General features: G+C 48.0%; 1 protein-coding gene across 1 annotated transcript in view; it reads left to right on the forward strand.

Moving 5' to 3' along the window:
• The window catches only part of col5a3b (collagen, type V, alpha 3b), a 29,180-nt gene that overhangs the window by 1,302 nt on the left and 7,878 nt on the right, over positions 1–20,000 (forward strand). Inside the window, exons 2-40 of the mRNA XM_056463602.1 lie at positions 72–125; positions 224–277; positions 370–414; positions 537–590; positions 674–718; positions 2,580–2,633; positions 2,708–2,752; positions 2,859–2,912; positions 3,009–3,053; positions 3,129–3,182; positions 3,425–3,469; positions 4,142–4,195; positions 4,291–4,398; positions 4,698–4,751; positions 4,835–4,888; positions 5,467–5,511; positions 5,625–5,678; positions 5,757–5,801; positions 6,319–6,372; positions 6,453–6,506; positions 12,664–12,717; positions 12,831–12,938; positions 13,027–13,116; positions 13,199–13,252; positions 13,329–13,436; positions 13,504–13,611; positions 15,720–15,773; positions 15,860–15,913; positions 16,024–16,131; positions 16,231–16,284; positions 16,373–16,426; positions 16,546–16,599; positions 16,672–16,725; positions 16,811–16,918; positions 17,626–17,679; positions 17,754–17,807; positions 17,949–18,002; positions 18,077–18,130; positions 19,536–19,643. Of these exons, the coding sequence (XP_056319577.1) occupies positions 72–125; positions 224–277; positions 370–414; positions 537–590; positions 674–718; positions 2,580–2,633; positions 2,708–2,752; positions 2,859–2,912; positions 3,009–3,053; positions 3,129–3,182; positions 3,425–3,469; positions 4,142–4,195; positions 4,291–4,398; positions 4,698–4,751; positions 4,835–4,888; positions 5,467–5,511; positions 5,625–5,678; positions 5,757–5,801; positions 6,319–6,372; positions 6,453–6,506; positions 12,664–12,717; positions 12,831–12,938; positions 13,027–13,116; positions 13,199–13,252; positions 13,329–13,436; positions 13,504–13,611; positions 15,720–15,773; positions 15,860–15,913; positions 16,024–16,131; positions 16,231–16,284; positions 16,373–16,426; positions 16,546–16,599; positions 16,672–16,725; positions 16,811–16,918; positions 17,626–17,679; positions 17,754–17,807; positions 17,949–18,002; positions 18,077–18,130; positions 19,536–19,643 (2,457 nt within the window). The remainder of the gene's footprint in view (positions 1–71; positions 126–223; positions 278–369; positions 415–536; positions 591–673; positions 719–2,579; positions 2,634–2,707; positions 2,753–2,858; positions 2,913–3,008; positions 3,054–3,128; positions 3,183–3,424; positions 3,470–4,141; positions 4,196–4,290; positions 4,399–4,697; positions 4,752–4,834; positions 4,889–5,466; positions 5,512–5,624; positions 5,679–5,756; positions 5,802–6,318; positions 6,373–6,452; positions 6,507–12,663; positions 12,718–12,830; positions 12,939–13,026; positions 13,117–13,198; positions 13,253–13,328; positions 13,437–13,503; positions 13,612–15,719; positions 15,774–15,859; positions 15,914–16,023; positions 16,132–16,230; positions 16,285–16,372; positions 16,427–16,545; positions 16,600–16,671; positions 16,726–16,810; positions 16,919–17,625; positions 17,680–17,753; positions 17,808–17,948; positions 18,003–18,076; positions 18,131–19,535; positions 19,644–20,000) is intronic.

Raw genomic sequence — 20,000 nt, forward strand, 5'->3', positions numbered from 1 at the left:
GTGTGTGTGTGTGTGTGTGTGTGTGTGTGTGTGTGTGTGTGTGTGTGTGTGTGTGTGTGTGTGTTTATCAGGGGGACAGAGGCTTTGACGGTTTACCAGGTCTGCCCGGAAACAAGGGTCACCGGGTAAAACACTCATTAACACACATTTACCTGATCATCACTGAATATTCATCAGCTCAGAAACATGCATCTCTCGTGCACGTGTGTGTGTGTGTGTTTAGGGAGATACAGGCAAGAAAGGGCCAGTCGGACCCCCAGGAGCCCCTGGAGAGAAAGTCAGTGAACATTTTTTGCACATTCTTTCTTTGTGTGTGTGTGTATGTGTGTGTGTGACGAGGCTGACAGTGATTATTTGACTCTCCCTCAGGGTTCTGATGGTCAGCCAGGGCCGAGAGGTCAACCAGGAGAACCAGTGAGTTAATATTGACCCCCATCATCATCACTGATGCACTGATGTGTGTGTGTGTGTGTGCATGTTAGAGGCTCACTGTTTGTGTGTGTGTGTGTGTGTGTGTGTGTGTGTGTGTGTCTTAGGGTCTGGCAGGGCTGACGGGTCAGAGGGGTCTTCCAGGTCCTCCAGGACAGCAGGTGAGCAGACGGACACCTCTAAATTCAGCAGTGTGTGTGTGTGTGTGAGACGCAGCATCATGTGTATCTTGTGTGCTCGTCAGGGTATTCGTGGGATTGATGGCGTTCAGGGCTCAAAGGGGAACCTGGTGAGTACAAGCAGATGCTGAAGAGCCTGGAGCTGATGACATCATCATCAAGACATTATCACAGTCATGACATCATCACACTAATGACATCATCTCAATCATGACATCATCACACTCATGACATCATCATCACAATTATGACATCATCATCCTGACACCACACTCATGACATCATCATCATGACATCATATCATTAATGACATCATCACAATCACGACATCATCACACTCAAGACATCACATTAATGACATCATCTCAATCATGACATCATCACACTCATGACATCACATTAATGACATCATCACAATCATGACATCATCACACTCATGACATCACATTAATGACATCATCATCACACTCATAATATCATCCTCATCATGCCATCATCACACTCATGACATCATCACATTAATGACATCATCACAATCATGACATCCATCATTCAATTCAGTTCCCCTTTATTTGTATAGCGCTTATACAGTGTAGATTGTGTCAAAGCAGCTTCACATAAAAGGTCACAGTAAATAGGAACAGTGTAGTTCAGTTTGTAGTGTTTAAGTTCAGTTCAGTTGAGCTCAGTTCAGTGTGGTTTAATAATCACTACTGAGAGTCCAAATATTGAAGAGCAAATCCAACGATGCGCAGCTCTACAGATCCTGAACCATGCAAGCCAGTGGAGACAGCGGAGAGGGAAAAAAACTTCACTAATGGCGGAAGTGAAGAATTAAAAAACCTTGAGAGAAACCAGGCTCAGTTGGGCACGATCATTTTAATTTCTCCGCTGGCCAAACGTCTTGTGCAGAGCTGCAGTCTCAGTGGCGGAGGCTGGAAGCTGGCCTCAGCGAAGACTCGTCTGTCTCTGGAGCGTCACAGGAATCAGTCTCATGTTCTCCACTCTTCCATGACCATCACAGCAGCTGCTCAGGATACGGCCTGGTCCAGGATATGGAAACCTTGGGATCATCTCGTCGTTGGTCTTGGATCAAATCAGTGACTCTGCATAGTCTGAGGGCCTCGGTAAGAGTATCCCCAGGTGGAAATGGAGAATAAAGAGAATAATTAGCGTAGCTGATGTTCACAGTGTATATCAACAAGATGCATAACCTGTGTGGAAGCCCCCTAAGTGGTGCACTAAGTGTATGCTTTACTGAACAGATTGGTCTTTAATCTAGTTTTGAATTGGGAGAGTGTGTCTGAGCCTCGGACGTTATCAGGAAGGCTATTCCAGAGTTTAGGAGCTATAAATGAGAAGGCTCAACCTCCTTTACTCGACTTTGCTATTCTAGGTACTACCAGAAGCCCTGAGTTTTGAGATCTTAAAGAGCGAGTTGGATTGTAGCGAGACAGAAGATTGGTTAGATAAACAGGAGCTAGATTATTGAAAGCTTTATATGTAAGAAGCAATATTTTAAATTCAATACGAAACTTAACAGGCAGCCAGTGTAAGGAGGATAACATTGGGGTGATGTGATCAAATTTTCTAGACCTGATCCCATGTCTTCTAATGATGTCTCCCAGGGGTAGCATGTATATTGTAAACAGTAAAGGGCCTAAAACGGATCCTTGAGGCACCCCGTACTTTACTGGGCTGATTTGTGAAGGCTGTCCATTAATATTCACAAACTGGTAACGGTCAGATAAGTATGACTTAAACCATTGTAGAGCCTGTAGAGACATTATCATCATGCTATCATCACAATCATGACATCATCATTATGATATCACACTCAACATCATCATGACATCCTCACACTGATGACATCATCGTCATCATGACATCATCATTATCATCATCATTATCATCATCATCATCATCATGATCCTCATGACATCATCACACCCTGTTGTTGTTTTCACACAGGGGCCGCCTGGAGAACCTGGAGCTCCAGGACAGCAGGGGAATCCAGGATTCCAGGTACACACACACATATACACATAAACACACACTCACGAACACACAGTCCCTGATGGTTTGCTGTTGTTCTGCAGGGATTTCCTGGACCACAGGGACCAGTCGGAGTGCCAGGAGAAAAGGTTTGGTTTCTTCATTTCTTCAATACGGCCCCCTGTCGATTAGTGTCCCGTAGTGTGTGTGTGTGTGTGAGAGAGAGAGACTCATACAGGTGTGTTTGTGCTGCAGGGACCGCAGGGGAAGAAGGGAATGAAGGGTCTGCCTGGAGTGGACGGGCCCCCGGTGAGTGTGAACGCATGCCGTGCTGATGTGTGTGTGTGTGTGTGTGTGTGTGTGTGTTTGCTGCCCTCTACTGTTCTCATCATGCTCTGCACACAGGGCCATCCAGGACGAGAGGGGCCGCCAGGGGACAAGGGTCTTCCGGTGAGTGTGTGTGTGAGTGTGTGTGAGTGTATGTGTGTGTTCATCCCACTGACTGTTACTGTGTGTGTCCTGAAGGGTGCAGCAGGAGTTCAGGGGCCTGTGGGATATCCTGGAGCCAGAGGAGTCAAAGTACTGATCGCTCTGTCACTGTGTGTGTGTGTGTGTGTGTGTGTGTGTGTGTTTTTGTGTGGGAGTGAGAGTGTGTGCTTATACAGGTTGTATGTGTGTGTATGCACTTTTACCCTCTGTGTGTGTACTTGTTTTTACTGTGTGTGTGTGTATATGTGTGTGGGTGTGTGTGCGTGTATGTGAGTGTACCTGCACTGACTCTGTGTGTGTGTGTGTGTGTGTGTGTGTGTGTGTGTGTGTAGGGTGCTGATGGGCTCAGAGGACTGAAGGGCAGTAAAGGAGAGAAGGTGAATCTTCATCTGCACACTTCATCTGTAGCGCCTGCTGACACACACACATACAAGCTGACGGTCGGCCAGTGGGTTTTGTCGGTTCAACGCTCAGCGTCAGTCCACCAAGTCTGTGATGTCTTCTACACGTCGGGTTAATGTTGGAGCTGATTGGTCAAATCAGAGTGTAGAATCAGCATCAGCTGAAGAGAGCGCTCTGATTGGTCATTCAGCAGCGAATCAGAGTGTGACGTAGTAAAGTGATGTAGCAGGTAAACTATTGAAGTAAAGCAGGAGCACATGGAGGCGGCGGTAACATCACTGCACTCTCAGATCTGCAGCAGGGATCCTCTCCTCATCAGCTGTCCTCTGTCTGGTGTGTTCATGAGCAGCTTTCTGGTCCAGATGCTTCCAGACGCGAGGAGAGAACACAGTTGTGTTTCACCTGTGTTCGCTGTTTGGTGTTGGGTTATGTGTGTGTGTGTGTGTGTGTGTGTGTGTGTGTGTGTGTGTTTCAGCCCTGAGATCATCATGTGCAGACAACACTTTCATCAACTGATGTGTGTGCGTGTGTGTGTGCATGTGTGTGCATGTGTGTGTGTGTGTGTGTGTGTTTCAGCCCTGAGATTATCATGTGCAGACAACACTTTCATTATCTGATGTGTGTGTGTGTGTGTGTGTCGTGTTCAGGGTGAAGACGGTTTTCCTGGAGCCAAAGGAGAAATGGGAGCTAAAGGAGACAATGTAATGACACACACACACACACACACACACACACACACACACAAGTACACGTGGAGCACCCAAGAGTTGCTGTAAGTGTGTTGTGTCCCCATCAGGGAGACGCGGGGGCACTGGGCATGCGTGGTGAGGACGGTCCTGAGGGCCCTAAAGGCCAGAGCGGCCCTCTGGGGGAACCTGGACCCGCCGGCATCGCCGGAGAAAAGGTAAATCCGTCTGATACAATATCATGTGTATTTGTAGATAGAAAAGATTAAACTGTATTGAGCACACACACACACACACACACACACACACACACAGTTTTGGTCAGATTATTTAGCTTGTTTTAAGGTGAAACTGGCTTCAGTCTGACCCATTAACACTGTCTGTTCTGCTTGTGTGGTCAATGCTTCTTGATTTCAGCATGTTTAGATGTCTGGACTAGAACAGCAGTGTTTCTGACATCAGTGTGTTTTCCTGATGTTCTCTGTCCGCTTTATCCTGTGTGTTTCTCTCCTGTCAGGGGAAACTGGGAGTCCCGGGTCTGCCTGGTTATCCAGGTCGTCAGGGCCAGAAGGTGAGATGAGGAAAAGCAGATGATGAAGGAATGAATGAGAAATGAATTAAAGCTGAGGAGAATAACCGCTGCTCTCCTCTCAGGGTGGAGATGGTTTTCCTGGAGCTGTCGGAGTTCCTGGAGAAAAAGGAAAGAAGGTCATTATTAAGACACGATTACACAACACAGAAGTGTGAGGACTCATGCTAAAGATATTTTAGATGTTAGGATCAGTGTGTGAGTCTTATCTCTAATCTAGAGTCTCCAAAACACAGACAAAACTCTCATGTAGAAGAGATGACCCTGATATAAACATCTGCAGTGTGCAGCTCGTCTCCTCCGCCTAAATGGAAGTGTCCAAACTCGGTCCTGGAGGGCCGCTGTCCTGCATGTTTCAGTTCCAACCCCAATTCAACACACCTGAAGCAGATAATCAAGCTCTTTCTAGGTGTACTAGAAACTTCCAGACAGGTGTGTTGAAGGCAGATGGAGCTAAACTCTGCAGGACACCGGCCCTCCAGGACCGAGTTTGAACACCCCTGGCCTAAATGGATCAGTGCTTGTTTTGTCGTCTCCTCATACTTCAGTTTCTCATCAAATAATCTGACCAATCAAATGCTCTCTAGTGTTTGACATGCCCCGCCCCCTTCTTCTCATTGGCTGTTCGTTTGATGCACTTAGGCTCAATCACTCTCACTGGTGTGTGTGTGTGTGTGTGTGTGTGTGTGTTTCTCAGGGTCCACCGGGTCCTGCGGGGGCCGCAGGTCAGAGGGGCCCCAATGTAAGTGTCTCCATCCACACCGATGAGGAGTTCCACACGAGTCCTGTATAGTGTCACTAATATATGTATGTGTGTGTGTGTGTGTGTGTGTGTGTGTGTGTGTGTGTGGTCAGGGTGCTCGAGGAGCCAGAGGTGCACGAGGACCCACCGGTAAATCAGGAGACAAGGTCAGAGCTGAATTCTCAGTGAGCTGTGTGTTCCTCATATTACTGTTCTCAGATGACTGTAACAGTGTGTGTTTTTAGGGGACTTCAGGACACGACGGCCCTCCGGGGCCCACAGGAGACAGAGTAAGTGTCACACACACACACACACACACACACACACACACAGCCTCTCTGGTGCCTCTCCAGCAGCCTCTAGTGCTCAACAGTCAGACTTGATGCAGAAACACTTTGATTGACATTCTCCAGTTTGTACGTGTCATCAGAGGGGGAAAGCCCCGCCCACTAGTCTCCATCTCATTAGCATAAACAGCAGCCCTGAGTGAGAAGCAGCCGTTTGTCCATTAGCCATTAGAGTGTTTGAGCTGCTGAAGATAATGTCAGCATAGACTAAGAGGATTCTAGATGTGGAGTTTTAGATGAACAGAGACAGGAGCGACATAGACTGACAGAAGCATGAACACACACACACACTGAAGCACACACACACACCTGACCCACATATTCCAGTGCACACTGAACATCTGAACCTGGAAATAGACAATATTAATGCATTTGACTGTGAGTAGCGAGATGGATGTAAGGGAATACTTTCAATCAGGCGCTTGATGTTGTGAATAATGCACATGCATGTGAACTGCAGGGTCCGCAAGGGCCTCAGGGACGTGTTGGAGAGATGGGCCCCAAAGGACCCAATGTAAGTAACCCATCCAATACATGCTGAAACAACACGTATGAGCATATTGTGGGTCATTCTCAGCACATTGCTGTTCTCAGGGGCCTGCAGGGAAGGACGGGCTGCCGGGTCATCCAGGCCAGCGAGGGGAGCCGGTGAGTCTTTTAAACACAGTACAATGATTCCACTTATGAGAGTGTACATTTCCTGTTGCTAAACTTTTGTCTTTTTTACAGACTATAAAACAACAGAACACAAGTTTCATCAAATAAATTATATAAAAATAACAGTAACAATAAAGCGGTAACATAAATAATATCAATAACTAAATATAGATCAGTCAGAGAGGGTCACATCTTTATTTATTCACTCAGCTTTAGTTATTATCAACTGTAAATTCTTCATCTAAAGAGAGGATTAAGAGAGGGAGTGTAATGGGTGGTAAATTGAGGAACGTTTGTTCTGTGGATGGGAATTCAATAGTAATATTTCGATATTTCTATAATGATTGGTGGAGCAATCTAATGTAACGAGTCCATTTGGACCAGAGATTTCTAAATGCATTAATCTGGAATGGAAGAGAGAACATTTGAGAACAAATGAACAGGAAGAACAAATGAATGAATGAATGAATGAATATGTAGGAGCCGGTGAGTCTAACACAGTCTTGCAGAAACTACAGAAGAAGGTTTCATTGTTTGATGTATTCATTTTAGCATTTTACAATTAGCAAAACAACATTTCAGATCATTTACTATGTGCTCCAGTAATGCCCCCTCAGCTTTACTGAATAATGCCCCCCAGAGCCCCTCAGCTTTACTGAATAATGCCCCCCAGAGTCCCCTCAGCTTTACTGAATAATGCCCCCCAGAGTCCCCTCAGCACTACTGAATAATGCCCCCCAGAGTCCCCTCAGCATTACTGAATACTGCCCCCCAGAGTCCCCTCAGCATTACTGAATACTGCCCCCCAGAGTCCCCTCAGCATTACTGAATACTGCCCCCCAGAGTCCCCTCAGCATTACTGAATAGTGCCCCCCAGAGTCCCCCTCAGCATTACTGAATACTGCCCCCCAGAGCCCCCTCAGCATTACTGAATAATGCCCCCAGAGTCCCCTCAGCATTACTGAATACTGCCCCCCAGAGTCCCCTCAGCATTACTGAATAATGCCCCCCAGAGTCCCCTCAGCATTACTGAATAATGCCCCCCAGAGTCCCCTCAGCATTACTGAATAATGCCCCCCAGAGTCCCCTCAGCATTACTGAATAATGCCCCCCAGAGTCCCCTCAGCATTACTGAATAATGCCCCCCAGAGTCCCCTCAGCATTACTGAATAATGCCCCCCAGAGTCCCCTCAGCATTACTGAATAATGCCCCCCAGAGTCCCCTCAGCATTACTGAATAATGCCCCCCAGAGTCCCCTCAGCATTACTGAATAATGCCCCCCAGAGTCCCCTCAGCATTACTGAATACTGCCCCCCAGAGTCCCCTCAGCATTACTGAATAATGCCCCCCAGAGTCCCCTCAGCATTACTGAATAATGCCCCCCAGAGTCCCCTCAGCATTACTGAATACTGCCCCCCAGAGTCCCCTCAGCATTACTGAATAATGCCCCCAGAGTCCCCTCAGCATTACTGAATAATGCCCCCCAGAGTCCCCTCAGCATTACTGAATACTACCCCCCAGAGTCCCCTCAGCATTACTGAATAGTGCCCCCCAGAGTCCCCTCAGCATTACTGAATACTGCCCCCCAGAGTCCCCTCAGCATTACTGAATAATGCCCCCCAGAGTCCCCTCAGCACTACTGAATAATGCCCCCCAGAGCCCCCTCAGCATTACTGAATACTGCCCCCCAGAGTCCCCTCAGCATTACTGAATACTGCCCCCCAGAGTCCCCTCAACACTACTGAATAATGCCCCCCAGAGTCCCCTCAGCAATACTGAATAATGCCCCCCAGAGTCCCCTCAACATTACTGAATACTGCCCCCCAGAGTCCCCTCAACATTACTGAATACTGCCCCCCAGAGTCCCCTCAGCATTACTGAATACTGCCCCCCAGAGTCCCCTCAGCACTACTGAATAGTGCCCCCCAGAGTCCCCTCAGCATTACTGAATACTGCCCCCCAGAGTCCCCTCAGCATTACTGAATAATGCCCCCCAGAGTCCCCTCAGCACTACTGAATAATGCCCCCCAGAGTCCCCTCATCATTACTGAATACTGCCCCCCAGAGTCCCCTCAGCATTACTGAATACTGCCCCCCAGAGTCCCCTCAGCATTACTGAATAATGCCCCCCAGAGTCCCCTCAGCACTACTGAATAATGCCCCCCAGAGTCCCCCTCATCATTACTGAATACTGCCCCCCAGAGTCCCCTCAGCATTACTGAATAATGCCCCCCAGAGCCCCCTCATCATTACTGAATACTGCCCCCCAGAGTCCCCTCAGCATTACTGAATAATGCCCCCCAGAGTCCCCTCAGCATTACTGAATAATGCCCCCCAGAGTCCCCTCAGCATTACTGAATACTGCCCCCCAGAGTCCCCTCAGCATTACTGAATAATGCCCCCCAGAGTCCCCTCAGCACTACTGAATAATGCCCCCCAGAGCCCCCTCAGCATTACTGAATACTGCCCCCCAGAGTCCCCTCAGCATTACTGAATACTGCCCCCCAGAGTCCCCTCAACACTACTGAATAATGCCCCCCAGAGTCCCCTCAGCAATACTGAATAATGCCCCCCAGAGTCCCCTCAACATTACTGAATACTGCCCCCCAGAGTCCCCTCAACATTACTGAATACTGCCCCCCAGAGTCCCCTCAACACTACTGAATAATGCCCCCCAGAGTCCCCTCAGCATTACTGAATAATGCCCCCCAGAGTCCCCTCAGCATTACTGAATACTGCCCCCCAGAGTCCCCTCAGCATTACTGAATACTGCCCCCCAGAGTCCCCTCAGCATTACTGAATAATGCCCCCCAGAGTCCCCTCAGCATTACTGAATAGTGCCCCCCAGAGCCCCCTCAGCATTACTGAATAATGCCCCCCAGAGTGCCCTCAGCATTACTGAATACTGCCCCCCAGAGTCCCCTCAGCATTACTGAATACTGCCCCCCAGAGTCCCCTCAGCATTACTGAATAATGCCCCCCAGAGTCCCCTCAGCATTACTGAATACTGCCCCCCAGAGTCCCCTCAGCACTACTGAATAATGCCCCCAGAGTCCCCTCAGCACTACTGAATAATGCCCCCCAGAGCCCCCTCAGCATTACTGAATACTGCCCCCCAGAGTCCCCTCAGCATTACTGAAAAGTGCCCCCCAGAGTCCCCTCAGCATTACTGAATACTGCCCCCCAGAGTCCCCTCAGCATTACTGAATAATGCCCCCCAGAGTCCCCTCAACATTACTGAATACTGCCCCCCAGAGTCCCCTCAGCATTACTGAATACTGCCCCCCAGAGTCCCCTCAACATTACTGAATACTGCCCCCCAGAGTCCCCTCAGCATTACTGAATACTGCCCCCCAGAGTCCCCTCAACACTACTGAATAATGCCCCCCAGAGTCCCCTCAGCATTACTGAATAATGCCCCCCAGAGTCCCCTCAACACTACTGATAATGCCCCCCAGAGTCCCCTCAGCATTACTGAATAATGCCCCCCAGAGTCCCCTCAGCATTACTGAATAATGCCCCCCCAGAGTCCCCTCAGCATTACTGAATACTGCCCCCCAGAGTCCCCTCAGCATTACTGAATAATGCCCCCCAGAGTCCCCTCAGCATTACTGAATAATGCCCCCCAGAGTCCCCTCAGCAATACTGAATAATGCCCCCCAGAGTCCCCTCAGCATTACTGAATACTGCCCCCCAGAGTCCCCTCAGCATTACTGAATAATGCCCCCCAGAGTCCCCTCAGCATTACTGAATACTGCCCCCAGAGTCCCCTCAGCATTACTGAATAATGCCCCCCAGAGTCCCCTCAGCATTACTGAATAATGCCCCCAGAGTCCCCTCAGCATTACTGAATAATGCCCCCCAGAGTCCCCTCAGCATTACTGAATACTGCCCCCCAGAGTCCCCTCAGCATTACTGAATACTGCCCCCCAGAGTCCCCTCAGCATTACTGAATAATGCCCCCCAGAGTCCCCTCAGCACTACTGAATAGTGCCCCCCAGAGTCCCCTCAGCATTACTGAATACTGCCCCCCAGAGTCCCCTCAGCATTACTGAATAATGCCCCCCAGAGTCCCCTCAGCACTACTGAATAATGCCCCCCAGAGCCCCCTCATCATTACTGAATACTGCCCCCCAGAGTCCCCTCAGCATTACTGAATAGTGCCCCCCAGAGCCCCCTCAGCATTACTGAATAATGCCCCCCAGAGTCCCCTCAGCATTACTGAATACTGCCCCCCAGAGTCCCCTCAGCATTACTGAATAATGCCCCCCAGAGTCCCCTCAGCACTACAGAATAATGCCCCCCAGAGCCCCCTCAGCATTACTGAATACTGCCCCCCAGAGTCCCCTCAGCATTACTGAATAGTGCCCCCCAGAGTCCCCTCAGTATTACTGAATACTGCCCCCCAGAGTCCCCTCAGTATTACTGAATACTGCCCCCCAGAGTCCCCTCAGCATTACTGAATAATGCCCCCCAGAGTCCCCTCAACACTACTGAATAATGCCCCCCAGAGTCCCCTCAGCAATACTGAATAATGCCCCCCAGAGTCCCCTCAACATTACTGAATACTGCCCCCCCAGAGTCCCCTCAACATTACTGAATACTGCCCCCCAGAGTCCCCTCAACACTACTGAATAATGCCCCCCAGAGTCCCCTCAGCATTACTGAATAATGCCCCCCAGAGTCCCCTCAGCATTACTGAATACTGCCCCCCAGAGTCCCCTCAGCATTACTGAATAATGCCCCCCAGAGTCCCCTCAGCATTACTGAATACTGCCCCCCAGAGTCCCCTCAGCATTACTGAATAATGCCCCCCAGAGTCCCCTCAGCATTACTGAATAGTGCCCCCCAGAGCCCCCTCAGCATTACTGAATAATGCCCCCCAGAGTGCCCTCAGCATTACTGAATACTGCCCCCCAGAGTCCCCTCAGCATTACTGAATACTGCCCCCCAGAGTCCCCTCAGCATTACTGAATAATGCCCCCCAGAGTCCCCTCAGCATTACTGAATACTGCCCCCCAGAGTCCCCTCAGCACTACTGAATAATGACCCCCAGAGTCCCCTCAGCACTACTGAATAATGCCCCCCAGAGCCCCCTCAGCATTACTGAATACTGCCCCCCAGAGTCCCCTCAGCATTACTGAAAAGTGCCCCCCAGAGTCCCCTCAGCATTACTGAATACTGCCCCCCAGAGTCCCCTCAGCATTACTGAATAATGCCCCCCAGAGTCCCCTCAACATTACTGAATACTGCTCCCCAGAGTCCCCTCAGCATTACTGAATACTGCCCCCCAGAGTCCCCTCAACATTACTGAATACTGCCCCCCAGAGTCCCCTCAGCATTACTGAATACTGCCCCCCAGAGTCCCCTCAACACTACTGAATAATGCCCCCCAGAGTCCCCTCAGCATTACTGAATAATGCCCCCCAGAGTCCCCTCAACACTACTGAATAATGCCCCCCAGAGTCCCCTCAGCATTACTGAATAATGCCCCCCAGAGTCCCCTCAGCATTACTGAATAATGCCCCCCAGAGTCCCCTCAGCATTACTGAATACTGCCCCCCAGAGTCCCCTCAGCATTACTGAATAATGCCCCCCAGAGTCCCCTCAGCATTACTGAATAATGCCCCCCAGAGTCCACTCAGCATTACTGAATAATGCCCCCCAGAGTCCCCTCAGCATTACTGAATACTGCCCCCCAGAGTCCCCTCAGCATTACTGAATAATGCCCCCCAGAGTCCCCTCAGCAATACTGAATAATGCCCCCCAGAGTCCCCTCAGCATTACTGAATACTGCCCCCCAGAGTCCCCTCAGCATTACTGAATAATGCCCCCCAGAGTCCCCTCAGCATTACTGAATACTGCCCCCAGAGTCCCCTCAGCATTACTGAATAATGCCCCCCAGAGTCCCCTCAGCATTACTGAATAATGCCCCCAGAGTCCCCTCAGCATTACTGAATAATGCCCCCCAGAGTCCCCTCAGCATTACTGAATACTGCCCCCCAGAGTCCACTCAGCATTACTGAATACTGCCCCCCAGAGTCCCCTCAGTATTACTCAGTATTACAGCTACTGAGGCAGTGTGTGATGTTATGTTTGATGATGTGTTGTTCATCTGTTCTGTATTGATGGATTGATTTCCGACAGGGTTTCCAAGGCAAGACGGGTCCTCCAGGGCCAACCGGTGTGGTTGGGCCTCAGGTGAGCTCGCCGTCACAGTTTATATCCTCCTCTTTAACCTGTATGCTGGAGTCTGAGGTGTAGTTTAGGACTCTTTTCTATTCAGCTGATTTTCTATTTTTTATTTCTTGCAGGGTAATACAGGAGAAACTGGACCAATGGGGGAACGAGGACACCCGGGCTCACCAGGACCTGCTGGAGAGCAGGGTTTACCTGGAGCTGCAGGGAAGGAGGGTGCAAAGGTGAGAAAATCTTTGTTGTCATTTATAACTTCCTTTTTTAGCACTCATAACTTCCTTCCAACATAACATTGTCATGTCTGGTCATCAGGGCGATCCTGGAGGTCAAGGCACCTCCGGAAAGAACGGTCCGACAGGTCTGAAGGGCTTCCGTGGTAGTCGTGGAGCACCGGGTGCCATGGTAACCTAAAGTATACCTTATGTCCTTTGTCAGGCTTTCTGATTGGCCAGGTTTGTCATGTGACCTGTGTTCTCTTGTGTAGGGGCCAGTTGGATTAAAGGGAGGGACGGGGCCGATCGGGCCCCCTGGACCTGCTGTATGTGTTCTGATCTCAGTAATCTCTCAACATTCATGGATATTCCTTGTACTAAACAGTCTGCTTTTCTTCCCAGGGGCCCACAGGTGAACGAGGGCCGCCTGGATTGGCTGGTGCCATTGGTCAGCCCGGTCGACCTGGAACCAGCGGAGGGCCCGGACCAATGGGAGAGAAGGGAGAGCCAGTAAGGCACACCTCCACACCTGATGACCTGTGTGTGTGAGTGTGTGTAACTGTGTGTGTGTTGGCAGGGAGACAAAGGTTTAATCGGACCAGCAGGACAGGATGGTGAGCAGGGGCCCGTTGGATTACCAGGTGCGGCCGGCCCTCCAGGACCCCCAGGAGAGGATGGAGACAAGGTGATGAGGGCATGTGATCATGTGTGGTTCAGACTCTGTCCTCACGAACAGCAGTGTTTTCAAAACCAACATTTTTGTCTGCAAAATAACGTGATGACTGAACCCAAACAGAAGACACGACAGGGTATATGCGGAGCTCCTGTTTCCTCCCATACTGATAAACTTGTGGTGGTCATGTGACTTTTCTCCATTTATACGGTTCCTTTAACAGCATTGATGTTGTGATATAAGTAAAACACAATCAGTTAAAGAGACTTTGCCATTCATTTAGTTGCTGAAGTGTAAAACGAGACAAAAATCTGTTTACTAGCACTCGTCATTGATAATACAGGGGTAAAATAAATGCTGATATTTTAAAGACACGGCAGGGGAAATGTTAATTAATGCAGTGCTTCATGTACAATCTGAGACTCACTATATATCAGATATCACTCAGCCAGTGGAGATCGCTGATATACAGTTCCCTGGAGGCGCTGAACCCAGGTTACTGTCAGATTCAAGGTAATTTAGCATACTTCAGCATGTACCCTATTGAGGAGAACACTGTAGGTTTACAGCAGTGAAGTACACGCTGTGTTCCGTGTTGTTGTGATGCACATCTGTGCTCAGGTTTACACTGACGTTTGCAGTTTACTCACGTGAAACTCATTCTACCGCGGTTGGTGTGAACCCAGCATACAAGCATTGTTATCGCCCCCTGTTGGTTAACATGCATCACTGTGCATTTCTGTGTTTACATCTGGACAGTGATTCTTTTAAAATTAAAATACCTGCATATGTGTGGGCACGGCCTAAAATATGGTGATGATCTACTGTAATTGAATATTGTTGTGTTAAGTGTTTTATTAACTCATCCCAGTGCTCAAACCTCTACCCCTTAGGGATGTGATTCTTCCGTATAATTAGTCCGTATTGTCCGAGCTCAATGGGGTGACCCCTGTGATTTGCTTCATTCCAGACGACATTCAGGGATGTAACTGTAAACCCACCCAGGCTGTGTAGAACATAATCATATTGTGTAGTCCTGTAATGTACATGTTTGAGGAAGCCTCTGACAATATGCAGGCTAATGAAATCGTTTTAAATGCTCGGCTGTGCGCTCTGTGTACATTATAAATACAGCTGCAGGACGCACATGTGTTATGATCCTCTGCAAGTCATCTGTTCTCATGTCTTCATTAATTCAGTGCTGCAGTCGGCCACCTCAAATCTAATATCTGAAAGTGTCCTCAGTTTAGATGACATTACAAGTGTATAATAATATATTTTATAATTAATTAAAACTGTTAAAAGCAGGGAGTACGCTGAAGGAAAGTGAAAGTGATAAGCTCTCTTTAGCGATGATTTTAATTAAAGGGTGGATTATTAAAGTATATTAGGCTGCTCAATTCAGCTACACTTAATATTTTAAGTCCTTTAACTGATTTAATGTCTTAAAACAGTCTGAATTGTTGACTGACTGCTAGTTTATTTATTATGTGGAATAAAGAGTCTCTAAATTACAGCAAATGTTTAATTCTGTGGACACAAGAGCACATAAGTGGCGCCATCTAGCGGTGGTGTGTGGATCTGTCTTGACATTGAGGTACAAAGTACTGTATAAACCTATTAGATATTGCTTTGGTGACTATTAAACTGCTAAACATTTAAACTGATAAAACAAATAAAAATACACTTAAATAGTGTGGCCAATAACAAACATTTAGATAACCAACATTATTATTATTATTAGAAGTGCTGTTTCTATTATTTATCATGGAAAACACACAGATATATATATATATACTTTATTTTGAAGGGGGTCTTTTTAGTCCTCAGCTGATCACATGCCTGAACCCTAACCTTACCCTAACTGCAATAATATGATCTACAACCACCTTAACAAACGTGACAACTGCGTTAGCTGCATCACAGAAACTCTTCAGAACTAGCAATACCCTGACAACAGCCTAAAACATCCTGGTGACCCCATATCACAACTCAGAACACCAGGAAACAGCATAGCACAACTCCAAACATCCTAGAAAGCACATAGTGTCGCTCACTTGATCTAATGAAGTCTGGTAATTGTGTGTGTGTGTGTGTGTGTGTGTGTGTGTGTGTGTCAGGGGGAAACTGGAGCTCCAGGACAGAAAGGCAGCAAAGGAGACAAAGGAGAATCAGTGAGTGACTGAACTAAAACACACACACACCCACACACACACACACACACGTCAGAGTGTCACTGATGATGTAAATCTGCTCTCAGGGGCCTCCAGGTCCAGTCGGCTCTCAGGGGCCCGAGGGGCAGCCAGGAGCACCGGTGAGTGTGTTTAATAAGGGGAAACTGGGCCGTCTTCATCTCCTCTCTGTGTGTTTGGAGTGTGTGATTGAGTGAGTGTGTGTGTGTGTGTGTGTGTGTGTGTGTTTCAGGGTGTGGACGGCGAGGTTGGGCCCACAGGACAGCAGGGCATGTACGGACAGAAGGGAGACGAAGGGGCCAGAGGATTCAAGGGCTCCAGGGGCCCGGGGGGGCTGCAGGTAGACCAGCACTAATGATCACTCCTCTGTTTGAATAGAGACTCAAACAAAACTCGGAGTAATGTGTGTGTGTGTGTGTGTGTGTGTGTGTGTGTGTAGGGAATGCCTGGTCCTCCCGGAGAGAAAGGAGAGAGCGGGAACTCTGGTCTGCTGGTGAGCTCATGATTGATCAGTCAGTGTTGATCAGCTCATGTTGATTATATCAGCTTCAGTGTGTGTGTGTGTGTGTGTGTGTTTGCAGGGTCCTCCTGGTCAGTTTGGTCCTAGAGGAGCTCAGGGGCCCTCTGGTGGGCAGGTAAACACACACATCTCGTGTTTAAGCTAAAGTTACGCAGATTAAAGTTAGATGAATGTAGTGATGGAGACATGACCAGCTGACGGCAGCGATAGCACATTTACACACGTGTGTTTCAGGGTCCTCCTGGACGTCCTGGAGTGCGAGGTCAGCCCGGTGGAGTCGGTGAGAAGGTACGTCACCTGATGGTCTTGACGTTAGCATGTTTAGCATGTGCTGATGATGATGATGATGATGGTTGACAGGGGGAAGATGGCGAGTCTGGTGATCCTGGAGCAGTTGGTGTTTCTGGCAGCGCAGTGAGTCCATCCTGCTTACCTGAACTCCATGTGAGGTACATCACTTCCTGTATTGCCACTGCAGCATGTGTGTGTGTGTTGTCAGGGGGAGAAGGGTGAGCAGGGGGAGAAAGGAGACACGGGACCCCCTGGAGCTGCGGGTTCAGCAGGAGCCCGAGGAGCCTCTGGAGAAGACGGAGCGAAGGGCAATGGGGTCAGTGCTGTAACAGACCCTCGTCTCTCTGTGGAGGGACTCTGTGTTTATCATGAGTAGCCCACACTCATATAGTCCTCATGTAGAGGAAGTCAATACAACTGAAACTGAATATTGAGTAGGGGCGGGGCTTACTTTTGAGCATCGTTGTGCATACCTCATAGCAAACTAAAGGTAAGAGGGGTTATTAATATGCAGTTGCTATGGAGACCCTCAGGTTTACGTCATCAGAAGGAGCCAATCCGAACACAGAAGCAGATGCTCAGACTGAAAATTAAAGATGAGCAAACACATTTACTGAAGGAAGATTGACGAATGGACAAATTCAGAGCAGAAAAAGACACACCCTTGATAGCCCTACCTTAAAAGATGGATGGCCCCGCCCTAAAAGATGGATGGCCCCGCCCTAAAAGACTGATAGTCCCACCCTAAATGAAAGATAGCTCTGCCCTAAAAATTGATAGCTCCACCCTAACTGACTGATAGCCCCGCCCTAAATGAATGATAGTCCCGCCCTAAATGAACTCCATGTGACCAGGACATGGAAAAGGTTGAGGGGAGTGTTATGGTATTTCATTAAAGTTTCTGAGGTCAGATTAATTTTCACAATGACATGCACAGATACTTCATTTATAACAAACACAGCTATAAAATATGTGTACATTCAGATTTCATGGCAACACAACTCTGGCTTTCTCACTCCGCAGGGCCCCATCGGTCTTCCTGGAGATATGGGCGCTCCTGGAGAGCCGGGTGTAAACGTGAGTATCTTCACACTCACCTCAGATCTGAACAGTGAACAGCGGATGGTGAAATAGATCATCTGTTCCCTCAGGGCATCGACGGCACTGCTGGATCTAAAGGAGATGCTGGAGATCCGGGGAAACATGTAAGTGTGTGTGTGTGTGTGTGTGTGTGCGTGTGTGTGTGTGTGTGTGTGTGTGTGTGTGTGGTGTAGTTCTGATGTATTGTACAGCTGGTGTGGAGGCGTCAGTGGTGTGAATCTGCTGTTCATTACTGTGCTGATCAGGGCCCTCCTGGACCGTTCGGGGAACCAGGACCTCCAGGTAGACCAGGACGGAGGGTGAGTGTGTGTGCATGAGTGGTGTTTGTGTGTTTATGAGCTGTGTGTGTTTGACGCTCTGCACGTTTCTTTAGGGTCACTTGGGTCCTCCTGGGAAAGAAGGGCGGCCGGGGCTGAAGGGAGACAAGGTGAGATGATTATTCAGTGATGATAAAACACTGACGCGCTCTTCTTACTGCTGATTGAGTTGGAGTTGAGTTTTAAAGCACGTTTATACAGCCAGGGTTGGCCAACGTGCTGAACAAACAAATAAACAAACAGAAAGATAAAAAGCAGCTATAGGGCTTACTTAATAAGTTCATAAAGGTCTCCACAACAGGTTTATACGCTCATTTATTACTCTAAACAAAAACAATAGTCCCAACGTATTTCCTGTATTACATTTTTAATTTCTATAACCTCTGAGAATCCAGAAAGAGCCACATATTGATCAATAATGTTATGAGAGCTGTTTAATATTAAGTTATGATTGAGTTACCTGAAATAGTTTGCTAACAAGCAGGAAATGTTCATGGGCCAATCACATCATCACATTGAAATAGTCTATACAATACCCCTGAAATCAGAAGCTCCATATTGACCATATTTGGAATGGTCATGAATATTAATGAGCTTGCTCTGATGCAGCTCTCAGTGCTCTCTCTCTCTCTCACACACACACATACACACACACACATAGCTTGATCTGCTCTCGAATAAACATGTGCAATCAAACTTCTTTTGTCGGAGTGGATGTTTGACTGAAGTACTGAATGCTTATCTGACCTACCTGGCGTGAGTGATCTCTAATATAAACTCATCAGAGGAACCTCATTTTACTGCTGGGCTGTGTTGTAGATTAAATATAGGCTAAATTATAATTAAACTCGACTAAGAGACTGACTGTGTTGTGTTGTGTTTTGAAGCTATAGTGTAAATGTGAATTAACAACAACCTCTGCATGAACAGGTGATGTTTAATAAAGTGTGTTGCTGATGTTTCACTGGTGTACGACACACACTTATACTCAGCAGTCTACATGCGTTTGTTGGAACATATGCAGCACATTTCACAATAAACACATGAAATTAACCAGAGACAGTTAAATATGCCTCTTCAGGGAGGAGCTGAACGAATGTTTAATCTGTATATCCTGCATTTTGTGTTCTGATGAGCATGTGAACAGCTGCTGCTGGAGGTGTTGCATATACTGAATGTTTATTATTTGACTGTGCCTAGAAATAGCCAGATTTTCTTTATATGGCCCCTTTAAAACATTAAACAAACATTAATGAATGACGTGTAAAAGTAGACCTGATCAGTAGGCCTGAGCAGATCATGTGTGTATCGGCAGTGCATTCCAGAGTTTTGGCCAGCAGCTGGAAACACACCATCCTCTTTAAGTTTACATCTGCTTCTGTGAACCACCTGAAGGAGCTGATCAGCAGACCTCCCCCTAATGCTAAACATGTTGGGCCAGTCCATTTACAGAATAAAACATACAGTAAAGTGTGTATTGTAATGTGGGCATGCTTTCTGTGTTTTCTGTTTTAGGGCGCTCCGGGATACGAGGGCATCATGGGAAAGCCGGGGCCAGTGGGTGGGCAGGGGACCTCTGGAAAGCCGGGTCCTCAAGGTCTTCCAGGAATCCCAGGACCAGCGGTGAGATCCTCGACACCTCAGGGGTTTTCCACACTCTCTCTGCTCCACACATCAGGTTCAGGAACATTCAGGAGCACAGGAGCATCGGGCTGTTGACCTGTGACTCTACAGACTAGAGCTGAGTCCGAAAAATATTACAGAAATCAATTCTGAGACTATTCTCTCTTAAATTAATTCTTAGCAGAGTTTTTAAGAGCGCTTAGAGTAACGTCTGCTGTTAAAAACTAGCATCTACTTCTGTCTACTGTTAAAAACTAGCGTATACCGCTGTCTGCTATTAAAAACTAGCGTATAGCACCCTCTGCTATTATAAACTAGCCTATAGCGCCGTTTGCTATTAAAAACTAGAGTATAGCA

Source organism: Danio aesculapii, chromosome 1 (genome assembly GCF_903798145.1).
Source record: "Danio aesculapii chromosome 1, fDanAes4.1, whole genome shotgun sequence".
Taxonomy (NCBI): Eukaryota; Metazoa; Chordata; class Actinopteri; order Cypriniformes; family Danionidae; genus Danio; species Danio aesculapii.